Source organism: Arachis hypogaea, chromosome 19, assembly GCF_003086295.3.
Source record: "Arachis hypogaea cultivar Tifrunner chromosome 19, arahy.Tifrunner.gnm2.J5K5, whole genome shotgun sequence".
Taxonomy (NCBI): Eukaryota; Viridiplantae; Streptophyta; class Magnoliopsida; order Fabales; family Fabaceae; genus Arachis; species Arachis hypogaea.
In genome coordinates, this window is record NC_092054.1 from 26,352,753 (window position 1) to 26,371,357 (window position 18,605).

The 18,605-nt window shown below is 31.3% G+C and overlaps 1 protein-coding gene across 1 annotated transcript; it reads right to left on the reverse strand.

Moving 5' to 3' along the window:
• Nucleotides 1-10,520: 10,520 nt before the first annotated feature.
• On the reverse strand, nt 10,521-11,466 carry LOC112780074 (agamous-like MADS-box protein AGL80). Its single transcript, XM_025824415.3, has one exon. The coding sequence runs from the start codon at nt 11,317-11,319 to the stop codon at nt 10,828-10,830; it is 492 nt and encodes a 163-aa protein (XP_025680200.1). The 5' UTR covers nt 11,320-11,466; the 3' UTR covers nt 10,521-10,827.
• Nucleotides 11,467-18,605: the final 7,139 nt, after the last annotated feature.

The window sequence follows — 18,605 nt, forward strand, 5'->3', positions numbered from 1 at the left end:
AGCTAATTGGATCCTAAAACATCAAAAATCAAAGAAATTTAACAAACTCGAAAATTGGGGGAAATGAAAGGCTAAAGTGAAATAGCAAGTTACCTATGAAATTGTTCCGGTAAAAATGTAGACCTCAACGCGGTGAACGCGTGGCCGCAAACGGTGCGGCGATTGGAGCTCGGACGGAGAAGTTACGGCGTACGAAAGATTGCCGTAAGGGTTCGGTGAAGTTTTCGTTCTTCCCTCCCCTTTACGTGCTGCAACTACGCTTCTGTTAAATAAAGGGGAAGAAATGATTTGGGCTCACTTAAAAGGGCTGGTCCGGTTGGACCGATAGCCCGGTTCGGGTCCGGTTCAACCGGTTCGGTCCTTTCGGTCCAATTTTGGACCGTTTTCTTCGAAATTAGTGTCAAAATTATCGTTTCGATGAGCTCTACCCTAATTCAATATAATATTCACATTTATAATCCTCCTTATTAAAAACTAATTTATTGACTAATTATCTACTAATTTAATCGGGGTTTACATTCTACCCACCTAACAAAGAATTTTGCCCTCAAAATTCAAATCTAGTTACCTGAAAAGAGATGTGGATAGTCCTTTCGCATATCTGATTCGAGCTCCCAGGTATGTTCCTCGATACCAGCTCAACTCCAAGCTACTTTTACCAATGATACTTCCCTTCCTCGTAATCGTTTAACGCTGGTGTCATCAATTCTTATCGGGGCTACTGGAAGTGTTAGATCTTCTCTCACTTGGATTGGTTCTGGTTCTAGAATCAGGAGTATACTTCCCAAGCTACGATACATGAAATACATCGTGCAAATTCGAAAGGTACGGCGGTAAGGCAATTCTATAAGCTACTGGTCCAATTCTCTTCAGAATCTCAAACGGTCCAATATAACGGGGATTCAGTTTCTTGGTCTTAATAGCTCTTCCCACTCCAGTGGTTGGTGTAACTTTCAAAAAGACATGTTCTCCTTCTTCGAATTCCAAAGGCTTTCGCCTCTGGTCAGCATAGCTCTTTTGGCGGCTTTGGGCTATAAGTATTCGACTACGAATCTTCTTTATCTGTTCAGTAATTTCAGCTATCATCTCAGGCCCTAATAAACTCCTTTCTCTAGTTTCATACCAACACAACGGAGACTGACATTTTCTGCCATACAGAGCCTCATATGGAGCCATTCCGATGCTCGCATGATAGCTATTATTATAAGCAAACTCTACTAATGGCATATACCGATCCCAGCTCGCTGGCTGGTCTAAAACACAAGCCCTTAGCATATCCTCCAAGGTCTGAATAGTTCTCTCTGATTGACCATCTGTCTGAGGGTGATACGCAGTACTCAAGCTTAACTGAGTCCCAAATGCACGCTGAAAAGCTCCCCAGAATCTTGATGTGAAGCGAGGATCCCTATCAGATATAATGGTAGAAGGCACGCCATGCAACCTGACAATCTCTTTAATATACATTCGAGCCAATTTCTCCATTGTGCAACTTATTCGGATAGGAAGAAAGTGAGCTGATTTTGTTAGTCGATCCACAACCACCCAAATAGCGTCACAACCAGATCGGGTTTTAGGCAAACCTATCACAAAATCCATTGCAATACTCTCCCATTTCCATTGTGGAATCTCCAAAGGCTGAAGGGTTTCTGATGGTCTCTGATGCTCAATCTTAACCTTCTGACACGTTAAACATTTAGATACATGTAATGCCACATCATTCTTCATCCCTGGCCACCAGAAAATCGCTTTCAGATCTTGATACATTTTAGTGCTCCCTGGGTGAATTGAAAACCCGCTCTTATGAGCTTCCTTCAAGATTCTCTGTCGCAGGTCTCCAATATCTGGCACAACAATCCGGTTCTTGAACTTCCACAAACCATCATGTCCTTCTGACACTCTCCACTATTTCCCCTGTTCGACTGCTGGTAATACCTTACGTAACGCTTCACTGTCTCGATGAGCCTTCAGAAGTTCTGATTTAAAATCACTAGAAATTTGCAACTGACTCAAACACAGGATTCCAGATTCTTCTCTAACTCCCAAATTCAAAACTTGGAATGCCTTCAGTAACTCTTCCTCCCGTAGCATCATCCAAGCTGCATATAAAGACTTCCGACTCAAAGCGTCCGCCACAACGTTCGCTTTTCCTGGATGATAATTCAATTCAAAATCATAATCTTTCAGAAGCTCCATCCACCTCCTCTGACGCATATTCAACTCTTTCTGCTCAAAAAGATACTTCAAACTCTTATGGTCTGAGAAAACAAGAAACTTAACGCCATAGAGATAGTGCCTCCAAATCTTTAAAGCAAACACAACAGCAGCAAATTCTAAATCATGTGTCGGGTAGTTCATTTCATGCGGCCTTAACTGCCGTGAGGCGTATGCTACAACATTCTGGTGCTGCATCAGAACACACCCCAAACCTTTCAGAGATGCATCACAATACACTTCAAATGGTTCACTTGGTTCAGGTAATACCAATACAGGTGCAGTAGTCAACCTGTGCTTCAATACCTGGAAACTCTCTTCACATTTCGGAGTCCAGATAAAAGGTGTATCCTTCCTAGTCAATTTAGTTAAAGGTAAGGCGAGCTGTGAAAATCCCTTAATGAATCTGCGATAATACCCCGCCAAACCTAAGAAACTCCTGATCTCTGTCACTGAAGTTGGTCGCTCCCAATTCATCACTGCTTCCACCTTAGCAGGATCCACAGCTATCCCCTGCTTACTCACCACGTGGCCGAGAAACTTGACTTCACTCTTCCAGAACTCACATTTAGATAACTTAGCATATAACTTCCTATCTCTCAGAATTTGCAGCACAGTTCGCAAGTGATCAGCATGCTCCTCTTCAGTCTTAGAATAAACAAGAATGTCATCAATGAAGACAATAACAAACTTGTCCAGATACGGTCGGAAAATCCTGTTCATATAATCCATAAATACTACCGGGGCATTAGTTAACCCGAAAGACATCACTGTATACTCATAATGACCATAACGGGTTCTGAAAAGCAGTTTTCGGAATATCCTCATCTCTAACCCTTATCTGATGATATCTAGATCGCAGGTCAATCTTAGAAAACACACCGGCACCCTGTAACTGATCCATTAGATCATCGATTCTAGGCAACGGATATTTATTCTTCACACTGATCTTATTCAATTGCCGATAATCGACACACAGCCGCATACTCCCATCCTTCTTCTTTACCAATAACACTGGCGCTCCCCACGGAGAAACACTTGGTCGGATAAAATGCTTACCCAACAGATCTTCCAGCTGAGCCTTCAGTTCAGCCATTTCTAAAGGCGACATCTTATAAGGAGTAATTGAAATTGGACCGGATCCAGGTACCAACTCAATTGCAAATTCAACCTCTCGGTTAGGTGGAAATTCATTAATATCATCCGGAAACATATCTGGAAATTCATATACAACCGGAATCTGCTCTAAACTCTGATCATCACCTGATACTCCCGCAGTTAATAACATAATACCCTGACATTCGGTTCCATAACAGTTTACTATCATAGAATTCAAATAGTAACTATTCACCACAACCGATGCTTCTGACCCTTCTGGCATAAACTGTACTGACTTCTTAGAACAATCAAGCAAAACATGATTCTTGGATAACCAATCCAATCCCAAAATGAGATCAAGACTAGTCATAGGCAAACAAATCAAATCATGCACAAATTCACGCTGTTGTACTCGAAAGGGAACTTGTGGACATCCTATCCTAGTCACCATAGCTTCATGAGTAGCATTATATACTTTCAAATCATAACCTAAGACCACCATTCTCAATCCTAATTCATAGGCCTTTTCAAATGCAATAAATGAATGACTTGCTCCTGAATCAAATAAAGCATTTAAGATTTTACCAGCCATTTCACAATTACCTCTAATAGGTGTCTCAGATCCCTCAGCACCAATGGTAGAAGTGGTGTATACTCTTCCCGGCTGCTGCACCCTACCAGTCTCATAGTTCTTCTTCTCAGGACAATTACTGGCTATATGCCCGGGCTGTCCACAGGAATAGCACACTCCAAGTCCTAGTCTGCACGGAACTCCAGGATGATACTTTCTGCACTTCTGACAATTTAGATCTTGCTGTGGCTGCTTCCCAAACCTTTTTCCTTGACTAGCATTAGTATTCGGCCTTCTGTAATTACCTTGACCCTGAGTCTGCTGCGGAACAAAGCCTCCACGCTTGAAATTCCTACCTCTCGGGGCAAACTTCCTCCCTGAAGGCCTCTGAAAAGGCACCCTCAAACTTCCTTTCTCTGCTGCCGCCTTCCTCATACAATCTTCAGCCACCCTACTCTTATTCACCAATTCAGAAAACACCCTAATCTCCATTGGGGCAACGAAGCTCAGAACATTGCTCCGAAGACCTCCCCATATTTAATACACTTCCATTCAGCAAAATCTTCAGGCGCACCTTGACAGATACGAGAAAAGCGACATAACTCCTCAAATTTACTGGTATACTCAGCAACAGTCATCTGTCCCTGCTTTAACTACATTAATTCAAGTTCCTTGGCATTTCTAGCTGAATTAGGAAAGTATTTCTTATAGAACTCTGTCCGAAAAACCTCCCAAGGAATCGCAGCACCATCAGGCTGCAGGATACGTCGTGTTCCCTGCCACCAATACTGAGCTTCACCTTGCAACTGATAAGTTCCAAATTCAACCCATTGCTCTTCAAGAACCTGTTGTGCCTGTAACGCCCTTTCCATAGCCTGAATCCAATTATCTGCATCAGTGGGATTTGAGGTTCCCCTGAAGGTCAGAGGGTGAACTTTCAGAAATGTAACAAGTGTCATAGGACCATCCTCATCATTATCGTTCCCATGATTACCCTGATTTATCTTATTACCCAATGCCTCAACTGTTGCCTGCATAGCTGCAGCTATATTTCCCAGGGCAGCCATAAAGTCTACTGGATCAGTCCCTATGGAAGCAGGAGTAACGGTGCCTGTCCTACCTCTACCTCGCCCGGGACCGCGTCTGTGAGTCGACATCTGGTCCCTATACACACCAAACAAGTGATATTAAGTTGATCAGTCTCAATATCGCAGGTCTAATGCTTTAAGTTCCAAATGTATGCTCACAAATGTTTATGCCACATATATCAATCAGATATCCTAATAGCACATACACACATATACAGAGAATGCACAGAAGTACAATCAGTCCGTCTTTCAGGCTCTATAGGAACGAACTGCTCTGATACCATAATGTAACACCCTGCCACGCTAAGTTTTACGCTTAAGTCGTAAAACAGAGGTGGTGTGGTATTACGACCTCTAAAATAAAATGAGTACATATAATAGCAGAAGATTTATAATATGCTAGGAGCCTTGGAGAATAGAGGAAACAAAAATCGCGAAATAAAAGCGCAACGCTCAAGGAACGAGTTAACTTGCGTACTAAGAAAACCATAACTATTAAACATAAGATAACAGAAGTGGAAATAGAGTGCCAAAGATACAAAATAATAAGCTCCTAACTCAGCCTGCGAAGTCTAGACTGGTCGGAGAATATTTACACATATATACATACATATCCAAAACCCAAAAGAACACATACACAATCCTGCCTCTCCATAAACCTCTAAGAGGATCAAAAAGAATAAGTCATGCGGAGAGAAAGCTAAGTACATATATATACATCATAGCATAACAAAATATCCTAGTAACCACTCCGCTTCAAGAGTCCAGACGCTTAACGAGATGCCTCTCGACCTGCATTTGAAAAACAACAACATAGTATGGAATGAGAACCGGAGGTTCTCAGTATGGTAAAGGTGCCACACACATAATATATAAGGTCTTGGGAATGCCAGAGGCAATCCTAGAATGCCGACACTCAGATTATAGAGCTTAAAGTATTAAACAGAAGCCATAAAAGGTGATTTCCTAAAAATATTTAATCCTAACTTAACTTAACCTTAAATCTAAGTCCTATACTGCCATTCCTCCATACCTCCAACTCCATCATGTATTTTCACAAACAAATAGACAAATAAAGGCAAACACAAGAAGTTTACAACTACTGCAGGTAACATATACACATTTAGCATGGCAAATACAGATAGGCACACCCAATTAGAGCACAAGCAAGTAATTCAAGTAATATGCATATGAAGCATGCCTGTCCTATGGCTGATGAGGCTCATCTGTCAGTTATCCAGCCAACCCGACAAGTCTGAATTGTCCTTAGACGGTCCCCCGATGTGCATCCCCAAGAGTCTATGCATAGATATTTCTCAAATAATCAATATTGCTCAATGGGGGTACCATTCCCGGGAATTTATATAGTGCCCGGTCACACTTACGTCGTAGGGTCAACAGAGTATCGAGTTTTCAACCTGGTACACGTGGTGGCAAGCCACGGCACTTAATCCAGGAAATCTCGTATCTCAGATTATTCAAATTCATAAGCCATATAAATAATTCAATTATAATTCATCAACATCCACATCATTCTCAATCGCATTTCATTCATCATCATACATCAATCATATTCAATCCTTATCCTTCATTATCACACCTCTCATTCCGTCCATCAATAGTTCCAATTCAGAACATAATCCATTCTTTTCTAAATGAATCAAACTTAAAACATACTCATTTTCTTAATAACTCAAAATCAAACCATATAACCTTTAAATCTAAATCTTTTTAAATAATCATATAAACAAAATCTCTAATTTTTTATAAAATTTTGGCAGCATCTCCTCTAAAACTCGGACTTTGCCACCCTTTTCGGGTCTAAACCTGCTTTCTTTTCAATTCAACATACCCTTCCTCATCATCATAACAATCACCATAATAAATTTACTTTAGATCAACAATTAAACTCATACAATATTCAAATCCAACAACCAAAATTCAACTAAGAATCATAGTTCACAAATCCTAGGCTTTTAACATAAATACCTCAAATCAATAATTCACCAAATCATTAGTTAATAACTAATTATCCAATAAACTTTAACCAAATATATATTCATCGACAAATTACTAAACATTAAACATACACCTGCATTCCAACTTATCCTATGGTCATCTAGCCTAAGTTTTCATAGAACATTATATATTAAATGCAAGAAACCTAAACCATACCTTGGCCAATTTCCACGTAACGACCAAAGCTATTTATTCAAAACCAAGACAGCCCCTCAAAACTCAACTAATCTGCTTCCTCCAAGTTCTAGTATTCACAATTTCAAGCTCCAATTATTTATTCACAACCTAATACACATTCATAACACATATACATCCAATTTAATACTCAAAACTCAAATTCAATGAAAATAAAATAGAATTATCGTATCCTCACCTTACCCAAGCTTCACATAAGCAAGAGTGAACGTTTCTCTCAAGCTAATTGGATCCTAAAACATCAAAAATCAAAGAAATTCAACAAACTCGAAAATTGGGAGAAATGAAAGGCTGAAGTGAAATAGCAAGTTACCTATGAAATTGTTCTGGTAGAAATGTAGAGCTCAACGCGGTGAACGCGTGGCCGCAAATGGTGCGGCGATTGGAGCTCGAACGGAGAAGTTACGGCGTATGAAAGATTGCCGTAAGGGTTCGGTGAAGTTTTCGTTCTTCCCTCCCCTTTACGTGCTGCAACTACGCTTCTGTTAAATGAAGGGGAAGAAATGATTTGGGCTCACTTAAAAGGGCTGGTCCGGTTGGACCGATAGCCCGGTTCGGGTCCGGTTCAATCGGTTCGGTCCTTTTGGTCCAATTTTAGACCGTTTTCTTCGAAATTAGTGTCAAAATTCTCGTTTCGATGAGTTCTACCCTAATTTAATATAATATTCACATTTCTAATCCTCCTTATTAAAAACTAATTTATTGACTAATTATCTACTAATTTAATCGGGGTTTACATAGTCCGACCACCTTTTTTAGCGAGTTCGGCGAGTCGGCCCAACGGACTCGACCTGTTTTGCCACCTCTAATATATATATATATTAGGAAGATTATTACATATTTTACTATATAAAGGTAGAAATTTTTTGTTCTAAAAAATATAAATTAAATAAATACAAAAATATAAGTTTTTTTATTCATTAAGATTAATTATTATGCAAAATTTTTTTATAATATTAAAATAATATTTTAATCTACAATATAAAAATATAAAATAATTAAAATTTATTTTATATTACTTGATAAATAATTATATTATTATATTTAAAATTTATTAACTAATTACTTTGTTAAATATATTATATCATATAATTTTTTATCAAAATATTTGTAAAAGTAAAATTTATTTAAAAAGTTATACATAATACATGAAAATATTAACTTTTTTATTTAGGTATGTATTTAAAATTATATTATTTATTCTATTTTTTTTAAAAAAATAAAAAAGTTAATATTTTCATGTATTATATATAATATTTTAAATAAATTATATTTTTAAAATATTTTTATAAAAAATTATATTATATAATAATATCTTTAATAAACGTAATTAGTTAATAAATTTTAAATATAATAGTCTAATTATTTGTCAAGTAATATAAAATAAAATTTTAATTATTTTATATTTTTATGTTAGTTATAGTTTAAAATATTATTTTAATATAATTTTTTAATATTATAAAAAAATTTTGCATAATAATTAATTTAAATAAATAAAAAATATTCATATATTTTATATTTAATTATTTAAGAATAAAATATTTTATTGTCGTTTAAAGTATTGTGTATTAAAGTATTGCCATTTAAAACATTTATTTATATATTAGGATATTTTATATTTATTAGAGTCTATCAATGTTCTTCTTTTATATTAGCCTTTAATTTTCATCTAATAAAATCTAATGGCCTATATAAGTGTGGCTCATTCAATAAGTACATAATTGTTGAGCTTGTTTTAGACATACCCATCTATCTTTGGTTCTTCACTTCTTTGGTTTTAATTTTTCAAACATAAGTGATAAAATAAAATTGATAAAGAAAACTTTATTACATTTTTTGTCTTTTCTTCTTTAAAAACAGTACATCTTTTGTCTTCTTCTATAGTTGCATATATGATATCTTACTTCACATTATCACACAAGGGAAAAGAAGGTTTAACGTTGTGACTTCGATTTAAATTCTTTAACTTTAGGCCTTGTTATACTTGTTAACTTCAATTTAAAGGTCATACTTTCATAGTGTTCAGAGTCCATTAATTAATGATGGGCTCATAGGCCTTGTTAGCACTTTTTTGTACAAAATAGTTTTTTATAATTTTTGGATTAGGCTTTATTTATGTTAAATTAAATACTTTTTTTTTTCCAAAAAGTTAGGAGAGCATAGTTTTATAAGAATAGGATTAACCTTACCGATTCGACTAAAAACTGATGAACTGATACTCAATTAGTCCGGTCCAATTTTAAGACTATTTAAGGTTTAGAATCAACAAAAATCAGTCAAACTCAACAAAATCATCAAAATTAGTCCAACCGAACTACTCAAGTAAAAAATTTAAAATAAATTTGAACCCAAATCCTCTTTATTACTACACGCTTTCCTTATTATTAGACTTTGCTATTTCTTGTTATTTTATATAATAATGATTAATTATATAATAAAAATGTACAATAATTTTATTAGATATTATTTTAATTTTATATTTATCTATATTTAAATTAATTATATTTTTTATTATACATAATTATTAACATAAATATAAATATTATTAAACATATATAAATAAAAAATATTAAATACTTTTATTAATTATAATATAATTATTCTTTTTTTATTATACAATATTTATTAATATTAATTTTTAATAAATATATATAGTATATAATAATATAATAAATATAAACTAGTTAGTTAGTAAATAAAATTAAAAATAATTATTTTAATATAAAAATAAAAAAATTATAAAAAATACTAAAATTTTATATAATTATTTAATAATAATTGAATTATAATTTATTGAGATTTAATTATTTTTAAAATATTAATAAAGATATATATTTTAAATTTTAATTTTAAATTTTTGATTATTTTATATTTTTTATTTATCTAAGACCAAATTAACTGGTTCAATTAGTAATTTTTCAGTTAAACCAATAAACCAAAAAATCAGTAATCTGACTAGTTGGATTCTGATGACTATGGTGCAAAGCTTATACTTGTCCCCCTTGTGTCTGCCTCAATATACAGGTGGAGCAGAGACGTCAGGTGTGCACATAAGATAAGAGAAGCATGCATTATTTGTGAACAAAGAGAAAGAAAGCACACATACACTTAGCGCGCATTTCACATGCCCTTGCTAATAAAGAAAGTGATAGGCTGATTGGCATGTTCTAATCAATAAAAAATACGACACTTCAAATAACGTGTTTTAAAAATCACATTTGTGTAACTTATTTCTTTTTAGATTAGTGTAAATTTTGGTTTCAAACGTGAATTCTTTTATTTTTATAATTTTATCAATGTGACATACATGTTCATTTAATTTATCATCATAGCATATACATATAATTTACATGTAATATAATTCATTTGTCAATGTAGCACAAAAATAGATTATTACATCACCATTATAAAATAAGGAGTCCTTATAACACAAACAAATACAGGTGATAGACCGACCCAGCCATGAATCCAATACAAAATAAACACCAATTAATATGTAAAAAGATAAAATTAAACCTGTTTAAAACAGGCTAACCCTTCCGCATTGACATTAAAGCTCATGAATAGAAGAAGTTTAGTTTTATTTTAAGGTTCACACTTCTCATCAAACATAATAATAACATGAACATACATATATATATATATCTATTCATCATCATCTTCATCTTCAAGAACCATCTTAATTTCAATGTCCTTCATGCTCTGATCAATGAGATTATCAAGTTGTTTCAAATCCGCAACAGTCATGTTATCCGGTAGTTCTTGATCACTTTTCATGTACTTATACATAGAAAGAAGCATCTCCTTTTCACGATTCTCCTTACGCTTCTTCTTCAGCAACTCCTTCGCTTTAGCGATTCTCTGCAGCATGAAGCTTTCTTGATTCATGTTCTTACTTTCGTCAATCACAGATGAATTACTGTACTTCTCAATCACTTCTTTCGCCCTCTCTGGATCTGGCCAAACCTCTGCTTCTTCAGATTCGAAAGGGTTCGAGATTATAGCACAAGCTTCAATGCCGCATAGAATGCTGAGTTCATTCACCTTCTTCAGAATTCCCCTCTTCCTTTTCTTGAATGTTGCTTTTCTTGCTGAGTCATCAGGAATGTAAGCCAACTTCACCTTCTTTCTTGTCATGGTTTGGTTTTGTAATTTATTTACTCTTTTAATGCATTTTTTCTTTGTACATTCTGGGCTTTATATGGACCTATATATGTGAGTCACATTGTGATAAGGATTATCAAGACAGAGATGGAAAATTATCTCTACATATGTTGTTTCCGAATTTTTGGATGCTTTATTAAGACAAACATTAAAAGCTAATATGACAACTTAATGTATACATTGTATTCAATAATATTTGGGGGTAATCAACAAGAATGTGGCCAACAACAAGCCATCAAATATTTTTAAATTGCACTCCGCACTAATTAATTATCATCATTAATTAGTGATTATTTAATTTTTATTTTTTAAAAAATATAAAATTAATAATTATTAATTGCTGTTATTTAAAGTTGGTTGGTTAGGAGTTGTTTACCTATACTTTTTTATATTTAGAAAAAAAAAATCAGCCAAAACGGCTTAAATTTATTTTATTTAGCATTTATTATTTGTTGATACAATTAATAAATATTAAAAAAAATAAGTTTGGATTTTTTTTTGTCTCTCTAATATTACCGATTTTAAATTTAGTTTACTAAATTAGTTCGTTTAAACAAGTGTTGAGAGTTCGAATTCTGCCTTGTACATACAACAACTCATTAGCCAACACCAAACTCTTAGATGGAGCTTCGATCCACAACAGATTAGTTTTTAACTTATTGAATTGAAAGATACCGTAAAAAATCAAATATATAATACTATTACTGTTAATGGTTACAAGTTAAAGATAGCAACAATATAGGTTAAGTACGATTTTAGTCTCTAAGAGCAACTCCAATGAGAAAGCCTTTCAGGATTCCATTTTCTCTTTTTTTGACATTACACAGGATTAACCTTTAGAGAAAAGAAAAATTGAGTTCATGCTCATATTATGAGGAGAAGGAGTCCCTCCTCGGAGGGACTCGTGATTATCATTAAAATAAATAATTATATTAATTATAATTAAATTATTTAATATAATTATTTAATTAATTATTATAAAAATAAATATTTATATAAAATTATAATTATATTAAATAATTAAATTATAATTAATTTATTAATAATTATAATAATTTATTATAATAAATAATTATATATCTATTTAATTAATTATTTATATTAATCATTTAATAATTAGTTATAATAAATTATAATTAATATAAATAATTATATTTAATCAATATCAAATATTATTTATATTGTTATATTAAATCATAATTAATTAAATTTATTGATTGAACACATATGACAATTTCACAATATTTATCGTTAACTATGAAACTTAATTATGTTTTTTATATATTAAGTAATTTTACAAATTAGTGTCATCTCGAATTATGAATTATATATGTGTATTATTTTTATATATAATTTTTTAATATTAATATTTTTTAACAATGAATTATTTTTGAATTTATAAATGTAAATAATATTATTGTAATATATGAATTATATATTATGTATTATTGTTATATATGAATTTATTTAATATTAATATCTTTTAATAGTGAATTATTTTTAAATTTATACATTTAAATAATATTATTGAAAAAATTCAATTACATTAATTTTAAGTATTTCAATTAATTAATTAAGCGGGATCACAATAGGAACTAAAGTTAGTTCCTCCTAATGGAGAAGAGAGAGATACTTTGAGTTTCTATTTACTGTTTATGACGCAAAATCTGATGTGGAGTTACTTTTTATGACAGGTGGGCCATAAATAGGAATTGAGATGAGTTTTCTACTAGAGATGGTCTAAGGTATAGGCCAAAAAATTTTTCATCCCAACCTTTTTTGCATACAAAATTGTCCCTTCGATTTAACCTAGTTTTAAATTTATTTTTTTTACTAAAATTTTAAATTTTATTACCAAATTACCCAAAATTAAAAAAAAATAATAAAATAAAAAAAGAAAAAGAAAACGAAAACGGACGAGAGGGAGAAAGAAGAAGAAATGGAGGCAGCTCCCACTTCAGCGTGATCTTCTTCCCCAGTTCCTCTCTTCGAACTCGTTGTCTTTGTCGTCCTTCTTTTTGGTGAATTCAATGGCGGTGGTTTGGTAACGGCGTTAGAAGCTCGACGATGGCTCTCTTCTGAACTCGTTGTCTTCGTCGTCCTTCTTCTTGGTGAACTCAACGGCGGCGGTTTGGCAACACACCGATGACTCTCTCCCGAACTCGCTGTCTTCGTCGTCCTTTTTCTTGGTGAATTCAACGGCAGCGGTTTGGCAATGGTGTTAGAAGCTCGATGATAGTGCAACAACCCCCTTCTCTTTCTCTCATATGTTCTCTCTTTCTACCCTTTTCTCGCTCGTGCTCTTTCGTCTCCGTCACGGTGCTCCACGACAACTGCTCCGTGTCGCTGCTCCTCCTTAAGGTTCCAATTTTGTTTATGTTTCTGATTTTGTTAATCACATTATTTCTAATTCTGATTTTATTAATCCATTGTTAATCACATTGTTTCTAATTTTGATTCTATTTCTGATTTTGTTAATCTATTGTTCTATTTATTTTGCTTCCATTTTTGATGTTTCAGATTCTGCTTATGTTTGTGTTCCTATTTTATTTTCAATTTTGTTTTTGCTTCTGTTTTCAATTCTGTTTCTTCTTTTATTTCTTTTGCTTCGGATGCTGCTTCTATTTCTATTTCTATTTTTTTATGTTTATTATATTGTTTCTGCTTCATTATTGTTATTACTGAAGAAGAAAAAGAAAAAGAAGAGATGTTATTGTGATGGAGAAGAAGAATAGAAATTGAGTATTTTGGTAAAAAAGGAGAAGGATATTTTGGTCTGAAAGACGATTTTAAAACCAAATTAAACTTTAGGGACGATTTTTTATGCAAAAAAAGGTTGGAGAGAAAAAAAAATTTTGACCTATACTTTAAAGATCAAAATCGTATTTAACCCTAATATTATTGTAAGCGACTTCTAACAAGGATGAGTTCGGAAGAGATAGGATGATTTATCGTTTGAATTATATTAAGAGTAATTACCCAAATTAATCTCTAAGAATTTTAAAAATGGACATTTTAGTTCTCAAGAAAAATTAATACACAGATCAATCCCAAGATTTTACTCCAGCAGACAAATCAGTCCCCAATTCATTTTACGACAGAGTAATTACCCAGATCAGTCCCTTAGAATTTTAAAAACGGACATTTTAGTCCCTAAAAAAAATTAATATATAGATCAATCCCCAACATTTTTCTCCGTCAGACATAATAGTCCTCCATCGAAAAATTTATTATTATTATTATTATTATTATTATTATTAATTGCACAATAATATTAGACCATAATTTTTTTGTATTTTTTAGACAAAAATAATAATAAATTTATTCATTAGATTCTTATATATATATAATTATATATATATATAATAATAATAATAATAATAATAATAATAATAATAATAATAATAATAATAATAATAATAATAATAGAGATTATTCTACAAAAAATTTAAAGTTGAAACTATTTGATATTTTTGTATTTAATATAATCAAAAGATGTCCTACTTTAAAAAACATGTTTGTATTAAAAGAAAATATTTTAATTTGGATTTCAAAGTATCATTATTAACTTAACTTTGTGCATGTGAATGATGACACTAGTATATTAATACACTCTTTTCGTTAGAAACAAGGTGAATAATAATGCTTTGAAATCTAAATTAAAATATATTTTTTAATACAAACATGATTTTTAAAATAGGACATCTTTTGATTATATTAAATAAAATATTAAATAGTTGCAACCTTAAATTTTTTGTAAAATAATCTCTAATAATTTTATTAAATATTATTATTATTATTATTATTATTATTATTATTATTATTATTATTATTATTATTATTATTATTATTATTATTATTGTTGTTGTTGAGTGACTATATATATATATATATATTAGAAATACATACATAAGAATTTAATGAATAAATTTATCATTATTTTTGTCCAAAAAATACAAAAAAATTATGGTACAGTATTATTGTATAATTAATAATAATAATAAAAAAATAATTATTATTATTATTTTTTGGATGGAAGACTGTTATGTCTGAAGGAGAAAAATATTGGAGATTAATCGGTATATTAATTTTCTTTGGGACTAAAATGTCCGTTTTTAAAATCCTTAGGGACTGATTTGGATAATTAATTATTCTGTCAGAAAATGAACTGGAAACTAATTTATCTATCGGAGTAAAACTTTGAGAATGGTTCTGTGTATTAATTTTTTTTGGAGACTAAAATGTCTGCTTTTAAAATCCTTAGGGACTGATTTAGGTAATTACTCTTATATTAATTACTTGGTCATATATATTAATTACATGCATTATTACTTTCTATTACATTATTTCACATTAAATGAAATTTTATTATATATTTTTGTCAAATGGTTATTATATATTTATATTATTAGTATGTTGTGATATGAATGCTCATTTAATGATATGAGACCATTTTTATAATATGGACGAATCATTTTTTTAATAGTAAAAGGCTCAAGTTCTCAAGACGAATTAATTTAATGAAACTTGAAAAAATAAATTTTGTACGCGTATAAATAGAAGGAGCATGGTTTGAGATAGAACACACAAGATTAGCATAAGATACTTCTCTTTATATATATGTATGCTATAACATATGAAAGAGTAAATTATCAAAAACATATGAATTATCTCAGTTATATTGAGATAATAATTTTAGAGCATATTAATACTAGAGTTTTTCTATTATATTTTTATTTTTTCTTCCCTATTTATTTATTTTATAACACGTTATCAGCATGAGACTCTGATCAAAATTGAGAAAGACACAGGTAATAAATTTACATTATGTCAAAACTTCCTCATCTTAAATTTAATACTCTTAATATATCTGGCGACAACTATTTATCATGAATATTAGATGCTGAAATCTATCTTGATTCAAGGGATCCTGAAAATACCAGTAAGACTGATAATAAAACATCTAAGAAGGACAAAACTAAAGTCATGATCTTTCTTCATCTTCATGTTGATGAAGGATTGAAAAATGAGTATCTCATATTAAAAGATCATGCATATCTTTGGAAGAACCTTAAAGAAAGGTGTAACCATCAAAAGACAGTGATACTTCCTCAAGCTCGATATGAATGGATGCATTTGTATTTACAGGATTTTAAATCCATAAATGAATATAATTCAACAATGTTTCGAATCATCTCATGAATGAAATGATGTGGGAAAAAGATAACTAATAATAATATGTTAGAGAAAACTTTCTTGACCTTGCATGTCTCGAAACTGCTCTTGCAGTAGCAGTATCGAGAAAAAAGAATTTAAAAAATATTCTGATATAATTTTTTACCTTTTTGTTGTTGAATGAAACAATGAATTATTTTTAGAAATTATGAAGCACGGCCAACTGGCGCCGCCCTATTTTCTGAAGTAAATGCGGGAAATTATAACCTGAAAAGAAATAAATGGCAAGGCTTTGGTAAGAAGAAAAATATGTAAGAAAAAAAAAATATGTTCACAAGAAATGATCTCACTAGAAGTGGGATAAAGAAAGAAATAATGGGCAAAATAAATCAACAAAGGATAAATATTTTTATTTCGGTGGAAAGGACCATTGGTCACGTACCTGTTGTACCCAAAGGCATTAAGTTGATCTTTATCAAGCATCCTTAAAAAAAAATGACAAAAAAAAGGAGACAAATTTTGTTTCAAAAAATATTACTAAAAATTACATCAATAGTAAAAAAGTTTAATATTTGGGTTCGTTAAGTACTTATGTCAATAAATAATGTAAGAAACTTTTGGTTGAGTTTTATCTTCTATAGATTTGAATTTCAAGTATAAAATCTATAAATAATATTTAATAAAATATTATTGTTTATGTTTAAAAATTTTTAAAATCAATAAATATGTCAAGTTCTATAATTATAATAATAATAATAATAATAATAATAATAATAATAATAATAATAATAGTATAGGATACTATTCTTATGTACAGTGCTACTTAGACAAACAGTTTTAATTAGGAATACAATTTTACTGCGCATGTACCTTTATTTATTTTATGTTATGATTATATTATTATTATTTGTCTTTGAAGAAAATAGCAAGTACATATGATGAAGATATTTACCTTGCGGATAGGACAAGTTCGTATATTATTCTCAAAAGTAATATATATTTTACTCATCTTATATCAAAAGAAGAATGTGTTGGTACCATTATTGACTTAGGTAATGTGATAGAAAGCTCCGAAAGAGCTATAATTTTGTTTCTTGAAAGAACAAAATTTATAATAAATAATCAATTTTGTCTACTAAGTCTCTAAAAAACTTGTTGAATTTTAAAGATATTTTCCGAAATGGATATCATATTGAAATAATGAATGAGAAAAATTTTGAGTACTAATATATCACAACTCATGATTCAAATAAAAATGTTATATTAGAAAAGTTATCCTCACTTTTTTTTGGGTTATATTATACTAAAATCAATACAATTGAATTACATGTCACTATAAACCAGAAGTTTACTAGCCCAAATAAATTCATAATTTGTCATGATCGATTGGGACATTCTGGAACAACTTTGATGTGACAAATTATTGAATACTCCCATGAACATTCACTAAAGAGTCAGAGATTCTTCAATCCAGTAAATTTTGTTGTGATGCATGTTCTTAGAAAAAGTTAATTGTAAGGTCATCACCAGTAAAGATTAGCTTTGAGTCTCCTGAATTTCTAGAAAGAATTTAAGGAGATATATGTAGACCAATTTATCCACCATGTATATCCTTTGGATACTTTATGGTCCTAATAGACGTTTTCTCGATATGGCCACATATGTGCTTATTATCCTCTTGCAACTTGGCATTTGCAAGATTACTTGCTCAAATTATTCGGTTAAAAACACATTTTTTAGAAAATTCAATCAAAGTAATTCGCATTGATAATGCTGGTGAATTCACTTTTCAAGCTTTTGATGCTTATTGTATGGCTAACGGAATAAGTGTTGAATATCCAGTAGCTCATATTCACACATAAAATGGGTTAGCAGAATCACTTATTAAACTATCTAATTAATTGCTAAACCCTTATTTATGATAACAATTCTCCCTATTTCTATTTGGAGGCATGCAATTTTACATGTAATTAGCTTTTGGCCAACAGCCAAATATTTTTCATTTGAGAATATTTAGGTGTGCGATATATGTTCTAATTGCCCCACCTTATCCCACCAAAATGGGACCCAAAAAAAATTAGGAA